The sequence below is a fragment of the Elephantulus edwardii genome, unplaced genomic scaffold, assembly GCF_000299155.1.
Source record: "Elephantulus edwardii isolate Elephantulus edwardi_28Jun2011 unplaced genomic scaffold, EleEdw1.0 scaffold00258, whole genome shotgun sequence".
In the NCBI taxonomy this organism is placed as follows: domain Eukaryota; kingdom Metazoa; phylum Chordata; class Mammalia; order Macroscelidea; family Macroscelididae; genus Elephantulus; species Elephantulus edwardii.
Genome location: NW_006400008.1, coordinates 1,503,619 through 1,520,995, shown reverse-complemented (window position 1 = coordinate 1,520,995; position 17,377 = coordinate 1,503,619). Strand labels below are relative to the sequence as shown.

Genomic DNA, 17,377 nt, shown 5'->3' with positions numbered 1-17,377 from the left:
GGTGACTGGGGTAATTGGGATGGGTGTGTCAGAGGCGGTGAGGTTGGCGCAGGATAGAGCAGGGTTTAGAGCTGTTGTGCATAGGGTCGCTATGAATCAGAAACAACTCGATGGCACATAACAACAACAACATATAGCCTACAGAAAGAGCTGTAGTACTGCTGATGTCCTGAATTTGTACATAAGCCTCCAGAACTGTGACTAAATGAATTTCTGTTCTTTAAAGACACAGCTAAGTAGCGTTTTGATACATGTGAGCTGTAGGAAACTAAGACATCATGTTGCAAATCTTTCTAAATCAGCGTTTAAAACTTGTATAATTATTTACCTTTCTCAAAGGAACTAGTATGTTAACAACTTTTGGTATTTTTAGTTTCTTTTTTTCCTGACCTACAGAAAAACCACAGTTTGCTTAAAATGTCTAGCAGGGGAGATAAAAAGCCAGGAAGCGGAGATAGAGCTTGACACTTTCAACCCCAAGTCTAGCTGGCTGAACAGACGTCAGATGTTGTAAGTAAACAGAAAATTTGTTAAAGTGTGGAGCTTTCAGGCTTAGTGTCAAATGACTACAAGTGTCTTATTTTTAAAGAAAAGAAGTTGAACAAGTATGAACTGCAAAACTAAATAGTAACTAAAAGGGAAATAAGCCTAGAAAGAGAAGCATTCTATTTTTTTATTTACCTCATCAGATTGAATGCTGACTTCTCAGATGAAGAACAAGATATTCTACCAAGGACATGATCAAGTTTTACCAGTGGTGTAACAAATGGCATAGATTTAATGTTGATGAGGAGGCATTGTGGAGAAACACAAGAATTAATTAATGGAATTTAAATTCCATTTCAGAAAATAGAAAACACAAAGGTTAATTCTGAACCACCCCTCCCCCGTATTTCTTATGTCTAATTTAAGATTAGGCAGGAGATTATATATATAGTTTGTCAAAATAAAATATCTTAGGTCTAACATGTCCAAAGCATTAGTATTATTAGATTACTGTGGAAGAACGAAAATTATACCTCAGAGAGTCTTGCATCCTCATGGAGCTTACACATAGGAGTTACTTTGAAAATTCCCTTTAGGTATTAACTATAAGTTTCTGTATTTAGAAATACCATGAGCCTAACAGCATTCACTTTTCCCCTCCAATACTGTCAACTTTTAATATTTCTTAAAGAACAGCTGTAAAATAGCAATAAGTGGGTGTAGCATATCCTTCTGTGCATATTAAATCTCTGGAGGTACTATATCAAAATGTTAACTGTGTGAATGTTTGAAACAACTTTAAAAGTTCTAACATCTAGATCATGCACCCTTCTGTCTATATTTCCCTAGAGAATTTCATGCTATCCCATTAGCAATCCTAATAATTTTTCTTGGCTCTAATAGTCTTTGACCTTGATTAGCAACTGGTAGTAACTATGATAATAATTTTTGAATATTCTCTCTTATAAACTGGATGACAGTGACCTGATATTTTTGAACTTTGCACATTCTATCTCTCTTTATCTCTCTCTCATGCAACACACACACACACACACACACACACACACACACACACACGACATCAATGTTGGATAATAAATATCTTTGTTAGAATGTTATTATGTATGGTTAATGAATTTCAACTTGTAAGTTTCTCAATTTGCTACCATATAATATTCTTTATACATATCTTTACTGGAAAACATTGAAAATATCAATCAAACCATGTCATGTTCTATGCACTGATCAAGAACCTGATTAGTTAAAATGTTTACTCCTAATCAAAAGAATGGTGGTTCAATTGCACCCAAAGATTCTTAAAAAAAATGTCTGGTGATTTACTTTAAAAAAAATTGGGAAGGCATGATTTTCCAACACATATGAGACCACCAAGAGTTAATATTATGGAAAACAAGCTTTGCTTTGGTCCTCAAACTAGTATATGTTATTCCTTGAGATATCATTATAGAAAGGAATAATATTTAAGATCTCTTTGAGACATTCAAAATTTGTATTTACTGAGCCTAATCCCTTTTATATGAATAATTAGTGCATAACCCCTTTTATATGGATAATTATATGTATAATATAAACAATGAGAGGATGAAAATCACATTGTCCCTGTACAACACCTGGATAATACAGATTAAGATTTGTTTTGCTTGCAGAACTAAATTGCTTTAAGTTTCTATGAATACTGGGGGTTTTTTTGTTATTAATTTTAATGAAATTTACACAGATTTTGGATTTCCATTCATTCATTGTTGCATTTTTCTCCTCGCCCCACCCAGTTTGTTCTTCTCTTTGAAAAGTAAAAGAAAAATTCCTTCACTGATATACAATAGCCCCGTACCCACCCCCCACCCCCACCCAAAGTATACTCCACTCTACAACCTTCATTCCAGACTTTTATGATAATCATAATATCCTATAATATCTTAGTGTTTAATAACATAGGAAGCAAAAACCCCTCGTATAAACCCCTTGACAGCAAAATATTAAAATGTTTAACTATAGAATGTTAAAAGGTAGAAAATAATGGACATTAACAAGTTTTGAAGAAATATTTATAGCCACAGAAAGATAATTATGGTGTAATCTTAAAAAGCTAAAGAAGAGTTAAGAGGGAAGAAGAGGAGAAGAAATACTTAATAGAATTTTAACAGCAAAAACTATTTTCCCCCGATGTAATCTGCTTTAGATACAAGCTTGAATTTACTATATTCGAAGATTAGCTTTCAATTTTGTAGGTTTAAAGGTGGGTTTTTTTCCCCACTCAAACATATTTTGATCTGATAATATTTTTAAATAGCTTTGTCTTATATACTTAGGTGTTAACATATATGAAAGAAGAAAAACAAAAAAACCCAGTAGCACTTTTACTTGGCTCCTCCAATTTTACTAGTCAGTTTTCCCCTTGTCTAATCTGACACAGTGTCCTTCATGATTGCTTTTCCTTCCACAAAAGAAACATAGCTTGTGAAAGACATTTTGACTCCACTGATCAGCATCACCTAAATCCCTCTGGGTTCTTCCTTCCATGTTCCCTAAAATTCATGGCTCACTGTTAATCTTTTTCTCAGAGATCATTTTCCTTTATTGCCCAGTCACTCTTAGAATACACATTTCATTTAGATTTTTCTCTGTTTTCTTAGTTTATCCTTCAACAAAGATAATCTCTCTGGTCTTGTATTTCATCACTGCCTTCAGATAGGAGTTGCTAAGTCCATTCCTGAAGTTACCCAGCTGAAGAACACACAGTATTGGAAAAAGATGAGACCTGAAGATAGTTCAGAGAGTATGAGACATCAGTCTGATTAGTTTGGCCTTGAGCTACATGGAGCGGGTATATTCAACTAAACTCTCAAACACACTGCCTCATAGCAGCTCTCCACTGGGTTTTTGAGATTGTAAATCACTAGAGGAGGACAGGGCCTACTTTTCTTTCTCCTGAGGAGTTGGTGGTGGATAGACTGTTGCAGATGCAAACTCTTTAGGTTAACATGATAACAACTTACTATGAACTACACCATCAGAGCCCCCTTAGAGGGGCACCAAAAAGCTTCTAGATTTCTTATAACTCCTTCTAGTCTTTTTTCCTTAACTGAGGAATATTATTATTGGTAGTTAGTTTACATTACAATCTGAGATTACCGTAGTAGAAGATGCCCTATAAACAAATGAATATCTACAAAATTGAAAGACCATTAAAAGTAACCAAATAAAAAATAAATTACCAAAAACCTTTAAAAGCCATTGAAAAATAGTAGCTATGCTCTACACCAGTTGAAAGGAGCTCTGGTGGAACAATGAATTAAGCATTGGTTTCCTAACCAAAAGCTTAGTGATTCAAATGCACAAGTCATCCACAGGAGAAAGAAGAAATCAGTTGCTGATTTACAGGACCCATAATCCTAGAGCAAGTCTACTCCATCCTACAGGGTTGCTATGAATGAGAATTGCCTGGATGGTATTGAGTTTGGGGTTTTGGTTCCTGTCAGTTGATCCTTTCTAGTTGATTCCTTATGAAGGTAGGTGTATTTGTGATCTAGGAACCAAAACTTTAGTACCCTGTAGATAAGAATAAAAGGCAAGATATATTTATTTAAATATCTTACTATCTATATTTAAAGGAGCTCTGGTGGTCTAATGGGTAAAGAGTTGCACTGTCAACCCAAAGGCACATAGTTCAAATCCATTAGCTACTCCTGTATGACTGATAGCCTCTGAGAACATGCATGCTGGAGGGACAGCTATAAGGCAGTTTAAGTTGGTATGGCTTTAAGGTATATATCTATATTCAGTGGTCTTTATACAAAAACCACTATAGCAAGAGAAGTGAAATGAAAACAAATATTTCTGAGTCACAGTAACATTATGAAAGAAAGCTTTAAAGATGTTTTTTTTTAAATCTCCGTAAACCTATCTCAGTTAAATGTATAGTATTTAAGAAGACTATTTCTTTGTTTTTGAAATTTTTACTTCGGAGTAATGTTCCATTCCACTGATATAAGAGGGTTTTAGTGCAATATAACTGTGGAGTGTAAACGTAAGCAGTGGAGGCTTAATTTCTTTTTATAATTCTCCCTTACTGTAGAATGCAGTGTTAAAGGCAGGCAAGGGTAGACACATATTTTCATTTTCTATATTCTGGCTTTACAGATGCCACTACAAGGGACCCTGAAAGAGTCACTGTGTATGTGAAGCTTGCAGGAAAATTTCAATGGAAGCAGTGGGGCCATTGCCACCACCTCTAAAGGAACTACAACACACAGATTCAGCTACTGCTTAAGACACCAAGCGAGAAGGAACTCAGCATCTTTATGAACAATAAATGGAAGGTAATAAAGACTCATTTCTTTTCAACTCACTCATTTCTTTGTAACTTTTTGTACACAAAATGAGCTTACATAGCAACAAACAGCTGGTAAATGGGAAACACTTACTCTCCCTTATATTCAAATTTGTAGATACACAGACATAAACTATATGCAGACATTCAAATGTATGTAGATTGCATACACATATGGATATTTATTGGCAGATATGTGTGTGTATACTGTACATGTGGCTGAATCTACCTAAAAAATAAGATATTGAGTAGTTTTGATACATTTACTCCCATATACTTGAAGATGTGAACAATGCACATTACAGTTAAAAATGAACAACATAGATACCTGCATTTTTTTATTATTTCAGAAAGATTTTGATAAAAAATAATCCTATTTCTTACCTACATTTCCAGTCATTAGGTATGAATTCTGAAAGTCCATCATCCCCATTCCAACAATGTGTATAAAATCTTCAATCACCTGCATTAACTCTATTGAGCCTGGATAAATCTACAAAATAAGTAAAGGTTAGATGGGATAAAATATTTTTATAATAAAACATAAAACACAAATTAGAAGACTTTCTATCTGGTCACAATAAGTTTTGATTTATTTTAAGAGGTTTCTGCCTCTTGCACTAGCTGGTAATTTTTGAATTAATAGTTGAGAAAGATATCAGGTATCACACACCAAGAACTCTGAATTCAATATAACTCAGTGACTACTCCTCTGTAAATCTGAGAAAACTTAAAATATATAAAAGACTTCTCTAATCAGAGGAAAAACAAAACATAGACTTACTTTTCTGTGGGAGAAGGATGGGCAATCTCCTCCCATGTGATTTACTGCCCCTGAAAACCTGCTAGAGGGTCAGCTATGAGTCATTTCCAACTCAATAACACACAGCAACAAATCTCACTAGAAGAGATTGCTTGTATTTATTTAATGAAGCCACTGGTGGATTCGAACCATCAGAGAATCAATGCCTATACATTAGCAACACAATTCCCTACAGACTGTTCCACCTAACACAAAACACTGTAAACGTTGTTCTTTATATTTCACACCTATGTCAATGGTAAAATATATCTCTCAATCATGAAATACAAACTTAACATTTACTAGGGAGAAATAATCATTGCTTAAATATAATTGCTTGTAGAAATCACAATACTAACAGTGTATTATCTATAGCTCTGGTATAGATACTTTATATGTATATATATAAAACATGTATGGAATTGAAAAGAATTTAATTTTAGGAAAGAAGTAGAAGCTTAAAAATGTTAAGCAATATACTAAAGGATATATTGTGTCTTAGCTAGTCGTTGAGGCAGGATCTACCCATAGATCTGTCTATACCTATGTGTATATCTATCTATACCTGCAGGCTTTCTGCCTTCAGTCTCAACACCATATCACCTCTTTCACTATAAGTGGGTGAATGTTTTCTTAAAGATAACCTGATTCTGACAATAGATTAAAGTATAGGGTATGTGAAAGTTGTTTAAAAGGCTATAAGAATTTTTGCATGTATTATAAAGCTACTAAAGTCAGCCTGCATTATATGAGAACCCTAGAACAGAAAAACTTTTGAAATTAGGATCACTTCCTTTTAGCGACCTGGCACCATTCTAGCTTCAAGCCATGAAAAACGGAATGGATTAGAGGGTTCGAAGTACTTTGCATTCGCAAAGGCTATTGAAGATGAAAAGAAACACCAATTAGCAGGAATGTCGATAAAAGTTGGCAAGGGAATGAATAGGCAGAAGACAAGTTAAGTGTGGGTATTATAGTTTGTGGCTATGTTTATCTAAAATAAGACACCAAATACCCACCACATTTCTGTTCTCATGTATATTTGAAGACATGTGGGCATGGTTAGCGGGAAGGTAAAAGGTTGGTTTTGCTGCTAACACAAAGGCATGTAGTTCTCACCCACTAGTTGCTATGTAGGAGAAAGATGGGACATTTTCTCTGGTAGAATTTTACAGCTTCTGATAACTCACTGGTGGTTCAGTTATGAGTTGATTCTTACTCAATGACACATAACAACAATTTTATTTGTTGTTATGTACCATGGAGTCAGAACCAACCCATAGCTGACCCTCCGGTGGGTAGGTTTTCAGAAGCAGTTAATGGAATGGGAGGACATTGTTCATCCTTCTCCCACAGAGCAGCTGGTGAGTTAGAAAAATGTGCCTTTGGCTTTGTAGCACAACTTCTTACCACTAGGCTACCAATCGTATACTTAAAACCAGGATCTCTGGTGGCATAGTGCACAACGAGTTGGGCTGCTAGCCCAAAGCTTGACGGTTTAGATCCATTAGAGTAATTTCATAGCAGAAAGGTTTATAGACTCCTTCAGTAAAGATGTACAGCCTTGGAAACCTGATAGAGTAGCTTCACGTGTTGGAACAGACACAAAAGTAGTGTGTTTGCTTTGTATTTTTCTATACTTAAAATTTTATGGCATTTGTTGTTGTTAAGTGCAATGGAGTCACTTGAGATATAGAGTGACCCTATGTACAAAGAGCTCTGAACCCTGCTTTACTCTGAGCCAACATCATTGTCTAAAACACACCACTTTCATAATCCCAGTCACTGAGTTAATCCATCTCATCCAGGGTCATGGATAGATGGATAGATAGATAGATAGATAGATAGATAGATAGATAGATAGATATAGATGATATGGATATAGATGATATAGATACAGATATAGAAATAGATAGAGATAGATAGATATAGATTATAGAGATTTTTTTTTTTCATTTCAGAAGAATCTTGATTAAGAAATCCTTTCTTACCTGTATTTCCAGTCATTAAATAGAAATTCTAAAAGTCCATCATCCCCGTTCTAACTATGTATGCAAAATCTCAATGGACTCTACACTTCTTGAGACTATTGTAGGTTTCATTTTCCTTTCTTTGTGGTCTTGTAGGTTTATGTGTAGTCGAAGAGCCTTTTTAGTGGCACAAATGATTAAGGACCTGGAAACTAACTGAGAGTTTGGTGGTTCAAAAAAAGGTGCTTCATAAGAAGAGTCAGCCAATCTATTTCCAAGTAATTCTAACAAAAAAAGTTGACCTTGAGTCAGTTCAACTCATGTGATTCCATGGGTTATAGGTAATGGGTTACATGCTCTGTAGGTTTTGATGACTGTAGTCTTTATGGAAGCAGTAATCACATCTTTCTTTTGAGTTGCTATGCGTGGGTTCACACCACCAGATTTTAGGTCAGAGGTCAAGTACAAATTGTTTGCATGATGAAGGGACTTTTCCAGAAGTCCCTAGGGTGCATAGTTCTACTCTAAAGCATTCTGGGTTGTCCTGAGTTGGAATTCACATAAAAGTATCTTGTTTGAGTCTTATATGTATGTAAATATAAGTAAACAAATGTTCTGGAACAAAATCTGGCACACTTTTTTCTGTCAAAGATCATACAGTAAGTTATTTTTGCCTTTAGGGTCAAGTTGTCTCTGTAGAAAAATAAAACCCGTTTTCATTGAATTAGTACCAACTCATAGAGATTCTCCATGTTGTCGCTAAGGCTGTAAATCATTATGAGAAGAAGAGACTATCCACTTTTCTCCCTCTGAGAACTTCATGAATTCAAACTGGAGACCTTTCAGCTAGCAGTCAGATACATTACATTCTGTGCCACTAGGCCTCATTAAACAATTCTGCTTGCTGGAACTACAGACATAATGTAAATAAATGGGTATGGCGAAGTTTCAAAACCTCATTTACAAGTAAGACTGATTTTGGTTTACTGGCCGCACTTGGCTAACTCTGTTGTTTTGAAGCTGATTCTGACTCTTCTGACAGAGTAGAAACCATCCTTAAGACCCCCAAGGATGTAAATCTTTACAGGACAGGATGGCTCATCTTTTGCAAAATGGCTGATGGGTCTCAACTGTTGACCTTTCAGCAAGGAACCAAATATTTAACCACCTCTATCTCTGGAGATTTTTTTTTTCTCCTATGCTGTTGTTATGGGCCATGAAATCAGAACTAACTCCTAAATGACCCTCCGTTAGCTTTCAGAGACTATAAATCTCACAAGAGGAGCTTGCCCTTCTTTCTCTCACAGAGAAACTGGTAGATTTAAACCAACTGGCTTTGGGTTGAAAATGCAATTTCTTACCCAGTAGGCCACCAGAGTTCCCAACTCCTGCTCTAGAACCACACAAGTTTTCAGTCTAGCAATAAATAGAGAACATAGAATCATATCCTGAAATAGCTAATGGTTTGTCAAGTCCATGTGGTGACAAAGATTATTACATAGGGTTATCTTATTCTTCATGTTCACATACAATATATTTAATAAGATGCTCTGGTGGCCTACTAGTTAGAAACTACACTGTCTACCTGAAGGCAGGTTGTTTGAATCCACCAGTTGTTCCATAGGAGCAATTTCTTCTCATGTGATTAAATGTTTCTGAAAATCCACTGGATGGTCAGGTACGAGTGAGTCCTGACTCAGTGGTACATTACAATTACAATTATCTAAATATAGTTAAATAATTCATGCTCAGAAAAGATAGCTCAGTACTAAGTACAGAAGTGGCTATTGTTCAAAAATAAATTTTTGTTTGTAAAACTTTCTGATATCGATATTCACCATGTTGCTGACATTTTCAAATACACACAGACCTGTTTTATATTTTATTTTGTTCATACTCCTCCTCTAAAATAAGATAATGGAACCCACAATGGATTATCAGAAGGAAATAGATCATAAATGACCTCATTTCTAGAAGGTTCATGACATTCTGAGTCACAAACTCAAATTCCTATTAGTAAAACCTATAAAGTGGGTTTCTTTTCCTTTTGCACTTCAAATAGTTTTAAAAAATGATAGCATTAAGGATTATTACTGCTGGAAAAGTATGCAAGAGATAAGCTTACTCAAAGTCATGAGCAAGTAGATTGGATTGAGGATTTCCATTAACCATGAGAAGTTGTGCCACCATTCATTATTTGTTCAAGTAAGACCTCAGAATAAATAATAACATCTGATGAATTGTAATCCTGTTTTAAATAGTGTTGTATATTTGTTCTAAATATATCCATAATTAATGGTCTCCAGCATTCTAGAAAGATGTATTTTGCTTCTGCAGCTGTAGTCTATGGAAAGACAGCATTTTCTTACAGTGAGTGAATGAGATTCTCTTAGAGAAGAATGCCAAGGACAAATGGATGATTAAAAATAGTTCTACTAAAAGACAGATTCAGGATCTCAAGCTACTGGGTGATTTTATTGTTGTTATGGTGAAAAGCACAAAAACAATAATTGGTAATGAGGTGGCCCCTCACTGGACTATTTTTAGAATGTGATGGAAATGAAGAGGGTATCTTACTCATAAAGGCCTAGAACAGAATCAAGAAGGGAAAATGAGAGGTGGTTCACCTGAGCCTCAGTAAATATTCATTCTTTCAAGACAGCAGGTCTCTCATGGAGTTTTTAACAAAACCACACCAAAAACAAAGAAGTTGATGTATTCAGTCGCATTAAACATCCACTGGATTTTTAAGATCTATTTTTCCATTCTTTATTTATAATACAATTTTTAAAATTGAAAAAGGTGTCACTAGACATATGTCAGTTATTGCAGCCTAGTAATACAAGAGATTTTAAAACAATGTTGACTTTTACTTTTCAAAGCAAAGAGTGAACTGGGGGTAGTGGAGATGGGTGGGGAGAAAAGTGCAACAATGAATGAAAGGAAATCCAAAGTCTCTGTAAATGTTCATTGAAATGAATAATAATAAAAATATTTTTTAAAAACCAACAATGTTGAATAAGACCATTAGTTGCATTGTCACGTTGTTATTGTGTACTGCTCAGTCAAAATTGACCCCTAGCTGACCAGCAGGTTTTTCAGAGGCACATGATCCTCTGGGAGGAGACTGTCCACCTTTCTCCTACAGAGCAGCTGCTGGATTTGCACTCCATACATCTTTGTGGTCCCAGTAGGCCACCAGACTTCCCTACACCAAGTCAAGTTGTTGTTATTATGTGCTGTTGGGTCTCCTGTGACTCATAGCGACCCTATGAACAACAGCCCTAAACCCTGCTCTATCCTGTGCCAATCTCATTGTCTCTGACACATCTATCCCCATTACCCCAGTCACTGAATCAACCACATTCCATGTTACTGTTCCTTCTCCTTTGCATTTCCATACTTGAGGGCTCAGTCTTAGTTGCCATACCTGCTAGTCTAAGTGTGCTCTATTGTACATAGGGTTTTCAAAGAGAAAAAAAATAGTATACTTTTTATTGAGAGCTTTTTAAAAAAAGCTTTTCTAGCAACTCTGGGGTTTGGATTTTTTTTAAAAGTATACTTAAGTTTTAAAAGAGTGTACCCACATGTACCTATTATTGCTCTGGTGGTGTAGTCCATAGAGAGGAGGAATGCTAACTCAAAGGCTGTTCTGCTCTGGTTGTTCAAATCTACCACTTGCTCCCTGAGAGAAGAATTGGCATTCTCCCTTGTGTGTGATTTACAGCCACAGAAATTTGCTGAAGGGTCAGCTTTGAGTAGATTGCAGTGCAAAAGTATTGAGTAAGCAAGACTATAGTATTTTAGTACATGCAAATGACTTTGCTAGGCAACTCTCTTCAGTTTGATTTCAGACTAGGTGATTTTAAATTTGTTTTCTTCCCTATGGCATATAGACAGGAGTGGAGCTGACGGATGAAGGCCTTAAAGGCCCAGACCAGAATTAAAAGGGAAAATGGGAGAGACACATGGTTAAAGCGAAAAACTATAATGAAAACCATCAAGTCAATTCTGACTCCGATTAACTCCACAGGACAGAGTAGAACTGTCTAGAGTTTCTGAGTTAATACAAGAACACTTCATCTATCTCCAGTAGAGAGGCTGATGAATTTGATCCTAGGTTATTCTGGTTAGCAGATGAATGCTTTAACCACTAAGCCATTAGGAAAGTGTATAGCTAATGTGAGTCAGTTTTATAAATTATTAACCTTTTCAGAGTTCCTCCCTCCCCCTTTTATAGATATCATCCATTCCATACAGATATAATAAAATAGGTCATTTTAAAAAGTTTAACATTTCCAAAAACAGGTTTTTATACTCTTAGGACAGTTTGCAATAAATTTCTACCAAAAATTCCAATCCAACTTTACTTCATGTCTAAAATAATTAAAATCTTACCTGTTGTGCATCTTCCCATTTTTCCTTGTTTTCTTCATCTAGAAGGTTACTAACTATTTGAAAGAAGTTCTGCAAATTAAAATAGATGAAAGGTTTAATATTACACACAAGAAGATACATCTCATAAACACCCCTATGGGCTGATTATGTGGCAGGAGTATAAAAATCTTGCAATACTGCCTTGTGATCTCAATAGGTTATTCTAGGGGATCTCTTAGACAATCCTTCATCGACACCATAATTTCAGGATTTCTCCATAATTTCACATATATACTTTAGAAGAAATCAGAGTAGCTATAACATAACACACATTATTACCTGCAATCATCAACTCCATTAGAGTTTATATCTCAGAGTATGCTATTATGTAACTATCATGTATAAGGAAATTTTATTCCTTTTATAACCAAAATCAGCAATATGTGTCATATTGTAACTTTCTCTGTCAATAGCTAACCATATTTGCTACTTACCTTATTGTTCTAAATTGCACCATCAGCAAAGACCATGAATATGTGAGGCAAACAACAGATCCTCTCAGTTAGAAATCTGGCTCTACCATTTCTGGATATTTTACTTATGCCTCTTAGCTTCTATGTCTTTTGTCTACGGAATTGTGATAGTAAAACTACTTGTTGCAAAGATAAGTAGAAATTTCCAAGTAACCAAGTAAAATACAAGACATGGTAAAGTATAACACAAATCTTACTTTTAAATGGGAATCCCTGGGTGGTGCAGTTAACCTTAATGGTTTAGGATTAAATTACACCTCAGAACAAAAGATCTGGTGATCTAAAGCCAAAAAATCAGCCACTGAAATTCCCACCAAGCACAGTTTTACTCTGACACCTATAGGGTCACTATGATTTAGAATCAACTTGGTGGCAATTGATTTAATGGTTGTTTTTAATTCCTCTTTATAATTCTATCTTTAGCCAGCAAATCACAATGGAAGAATGCATTCACACAATAACAATTCCCAAATAAAGCCTCAAGAGAGCTCTGGTAAGGAAATGTATTGCCAAACTGAAGGCTTAGGGTTTGAATCCACCAGTTGTTCCACTGAAGAAAGATGATCAATTTCCTCCCACACAATTTGCTACCTCTGGAAACCCACTAGAGTGTCTGTTATGAATTGGTTCTAACTCCACATTACATAACAACAACAATATAGTCTCAAATATTTGCCAACACCCTAATAAAAATAATATTACTATTTCCTAATATTATGGATCTATTTGTTTTCATTTAAGATTGTTATATGCCATCTTTCTTCCACAGAGTGACTGGTGAATTTGAATTGTGCGCCTTTGTGTTGAAAATGCAACTCCTTACCACAGACAAACAGACCCCCATTACTTTATTCTAGCAACACACAACTCAGTGCACAGTATTTTTCTACAGATAGGCTCATTCCAAGACTCATTTTCTCACTTACCTTATACAGAAAGCCAAAAAAATGGGGTTCAGTTTAGCTTTTGTTTGCTTTTAACTGAAGGATGGCTTTATATCCTCACACAACGCTCTGGGCCAACAAGACACAGGAGTTGGGAGAAAAAAAGGCAGGATTCCCATTGAAGCAATGAAAACGAACAGTGACTCGAGGTCACAGAAAACCTAAGTCTTAATTTCTAGTGTACCTTTGCCTCAAGCTATATAAATGGTATCACCTGGTCATGTCCTAAAAGCCCATGGGTCCTAACTGGTTTTTAGAAAATTTAGCAGGCACATTGCTCTAAGATATTATTAACATGGGGTAAGTCCAAGGACTACAGCCTTCAATATGGATTGAAGCCCAACATCAAGAAAACAAAGATTCTCACCACTGGGCTGACTGGCAGCATCAGGGTAGATGATGAGGAGATTGAGATTGTTGACAGCTCCAGTTTACTTGGCTCTGTAATCAACACTCTTGGTACCAGCAGCCAGGAAATTAAAAGAAGAATTGTATTGGGAAAGTCTGCTCTCAGAGACCTCTCCAAAGTACTGAAGAGCAACAATATCAGTCCGGAAACTAAGGTGTCCCTGATACAGGTCGTGGTCTTTGCAATTACTTGCTACTCATCAGAGAGCTGGACAATGAGTAGGGATGATAGAAGGAGAGTTGATGCCTTTGAGCTGTAGTTCTGAAGAAGAGTACTGAATACACTATGGACTGCTAGGAGAGTAAACAAGTTAGTCCTTGAGAGGGAGAAACCAGGCTGTTCCTTGGAGGCAAGGACTCTGAAGCTTCATGCGACAGACATATTTTGGACATGTTGCAAGGAGGGTCCAGTCCTTAGAAATGTCATGCTTGGGAGGGTTGAGGGACAGCACAGGAGAAGAAGACCCTTGATGAGATGGATTGATCCAGTGACTGGGGTAATGGGGATAGGTGTTTCAGAGACAATAAGATTGGCACAGGATAGAGCAGGGTTTAGGGCTGTTGTACTATGAGTCACTATGAGTTGCAGGCAACTCGACTGCACATAACAACAACAACAAGATTCCCTTGAGAGCAGAAACAACTATATTTCAGTCTCAGCAGTCTTCTCCCAATCCTGCTTTTCAAGTTCAGATAAATTCATGGGTGTTATTTTAGAGGAGGAAGAAGGCTTCTTGATTTCATCTACTCTTTCTGTTTGAAGCTGTTAATATCTATATTTAATTGTCCTCTTTGTGCTATTATTTTAATCGTTTCTGGCAATCACATGATAGAAACACGTTTTGAGCTGTAAACTTTATAGAAGTTACAGAATATTTTATGCAACTCTTGGGGGAGAAAAAAACCACAAGTTGTTTTTACACTCATTTCAATTTGTTTAACCTTTTTACACTACCAGCTGTTTTTCTCACTTAAACATTTCCTGGTTGGAGCGATAACATTTGAAAGGCTTAGTCCATTGAGCTGTAACTCTACCTATGGGCAGAAAGAATTAACCTTCAGAGTTCTCCAATTGCCTATGGCTGGTTAACTCAGTCGGGGACATGGTGCTAATGAGGCAAATGCTACCGGCTTCATCCTGTGCATGCCAGTTAACTGTGATGAGGGCCATGGCCATGGCCTCATGTCCTAACCTCTGACAGCTCCCATACAAAAAGCAAGCTGCAGCTAGCAAGAGACACTAAGAGAATAGGAAGCAGTCATGCAGATGCATCTCCATTTCTGGGAAAACATTTCACAAAACATGTTTTACTAACAGAGGGTCAGTGACTATTCATTTTACATGAAATTCAATGCATACAACTGTTCCTGGATAAAAATAAGCAAGTCAGAGTTCAGAATTTAAAACTGAAAGGGCATGCATTCACACACACACACACACACACACACACACACACACACACACTCAACAGATCAATTAGAAGACATATGAATGATTCTCCAAGGCCACTGAATTGAGTTTTTGTAAAACAGTGAAAAAAGCAGCACAAAATAAAGATCTTGCCTCAGAAAATACTCTCCTCCTGTCTCATGATAAATTGGATTTGGAAACAATCAGTAGTGGCTTAATAATGAGGGACCACGTAGGGACACAAGGAGGTAGGTCTTGACATCTCTAGGGTAGTATTGCTTATTCATCTGTGTATCCTCTAAACACAATATTGGCTAACACCAGAGCAAGCATTTCATGAAATTCTAAGGCATAGGCTATATAGAAAACTCACAGAATCAGTATCTCAAATGGTTTAAGAGCCAAATATCTCTTTTTTTTTAAGCTGAGCCTGTTAAAATTTGCTTTTCATACATTGAGAACAATCAGTTCATACATCAATAGAGTAAAAATGTGCATGCATCAACAGAATTAGCTAGCACTTATATGCACACAAAGATATATGTATCAAATGTTGTTGCTGCTGTTTGCCTTCTAGTCGTGCATGACTCATAGTGATCCTATGAACAAAAGACCTGAAGCCCCTCTATAACTATCAGCATTTATCAAAGTTCATAGAGTTTCTGGAGGCAGGTTGGTTAAGAAATGGATGCCACTCCTGCTTCCAAATCTGTCATAGTATGTTATTGCTGATATGTGCCGTTGAGTCACCTGTGATGCATAGAGACCCTGTGTACAGCAGATCTGAACCCTTCACTGTCCTGAGCCAGTCTCACTAATTCTGACACACCAACCCCCATTGGCCCAGTTACTGTATTAATCCAACTCATCTGGGGTCTTCCTCTCCTGCGCTGTCCATCCACCCTTCCAAGCATTATGTCCTTCTCCAAGGACCAATCTCTCCTGGTTATGTGCCTAAAGTAAGTAAAACAGAGCTTCAAAATTCTAGCATACAGCAAGAGACTTATTTTCACCCTCTCCAAGACAGACTGACTTGTTTTATTGGCAGTCCATGGTATATTCAAGACTCTTCTCCAGCACCACAACTCAAAGGCATCTATTATTCTACTGTCATTCGTAGTAATTGTACAACTTTCTGAAGCATAACAAGTAATTAAGAAGATCACGGCCTGGATTAGAAGTACCTTTGCTCTTCAGCACTCTGGAGAATTCCATGACAGCAGAATTTCCCAATGCAATTTGTCTTTTAATTTCCTGACTGCTGGTGTTAATAATGTTGATTGTGAAGCCAAGCAAGTTGTAATTGCTAACAACTTCAATCTCTTTTTTCATCTATTATGGTGCTGCTATATGGCCCAGTAGTGAGAATCTTTGTCTTCTTGATGTTGAGATTGAATCCATATTGAAGACTACAGTCCTTGACTTATGTAGCAAGCGTTTCAGGTCTTCTTCAGTTTCAGCAAGCAAGGTTGTGTCATCTGCATATTGTAGCTTGTTAATGAATCTTCTTCCAATCTTGATGCCACATTCCTCCTCATAAAGCCCTACTTCCCGAATGATCTGTTTCGCATACATATTGAAAAGGTATGGGGACAAGATGCATCCGTGACACACTCCTTTCCTGATTTTGAACCATGCAATGTTTCCTTGTTCTGTTCTAAAGACTGCTTCTTGGTCCAAGTATAGTTTTCACATAGGCACAATCAAGTATTCTGGGATTCAAATTTTCCTCAAGTTTAGCCATACTTTATTGTGATCCATACAGACAACACCTTTGTATAGTCAATGAGACAGAGACATTCTTCTGGTACTCTCTGCTTTCTACCAAGATCCAATGGACATTGGCAATAATATCCCTAGTGCTACAACCTCTTCAAAACCCAGCCTGTATTTCTGGTAGTTCTCTGTACTGTTCAAGACTTTTCTGGATAATCTTTAGAAGGATTTTGCTAGTGTGTAATATTAGTAATATTGTTCAATAATTTACACTCTCTGTAAGGTCACCTTTTTTTTGAATAGGAATGAATATGGAACTCTTCCAGTCAGTTGTCCAAGTAGTTATCCAAATATATAAATATTTTCTCTCTCTCGCTCT

The 17,377-nt window shown here is 36.4% G+C and overlaps 1 protein-coding gene across 1 annotated transcript in view; it reads right to left on the bottom strand.

The window, feature by feature from the left end:
• BAI3 (brain-specific angiogenesis inhibitor 3) overlaps positions 1–17,377 on the bottom strand; it is a 1,132,296-nt gene that overhangs the window by 537,272 nt on the left and 577,647 nt on the right. The window contains exons 10-11 of the mRNA XM_006899477.1: positions 12,008–12,076; positions 5,222–5,330 (exon numbers count right to left, since the gene is read on the bottom strand). Of these exons, the coding sequence (XP_006899539.1) occupies positions 5,222–5,330; positions 12,008–12,076 (178 nt within the window). The remainder of the gene's footprint in view (positions 1–5,221; positions 5,331–12,007; positions 12,077–17,377) is intronic.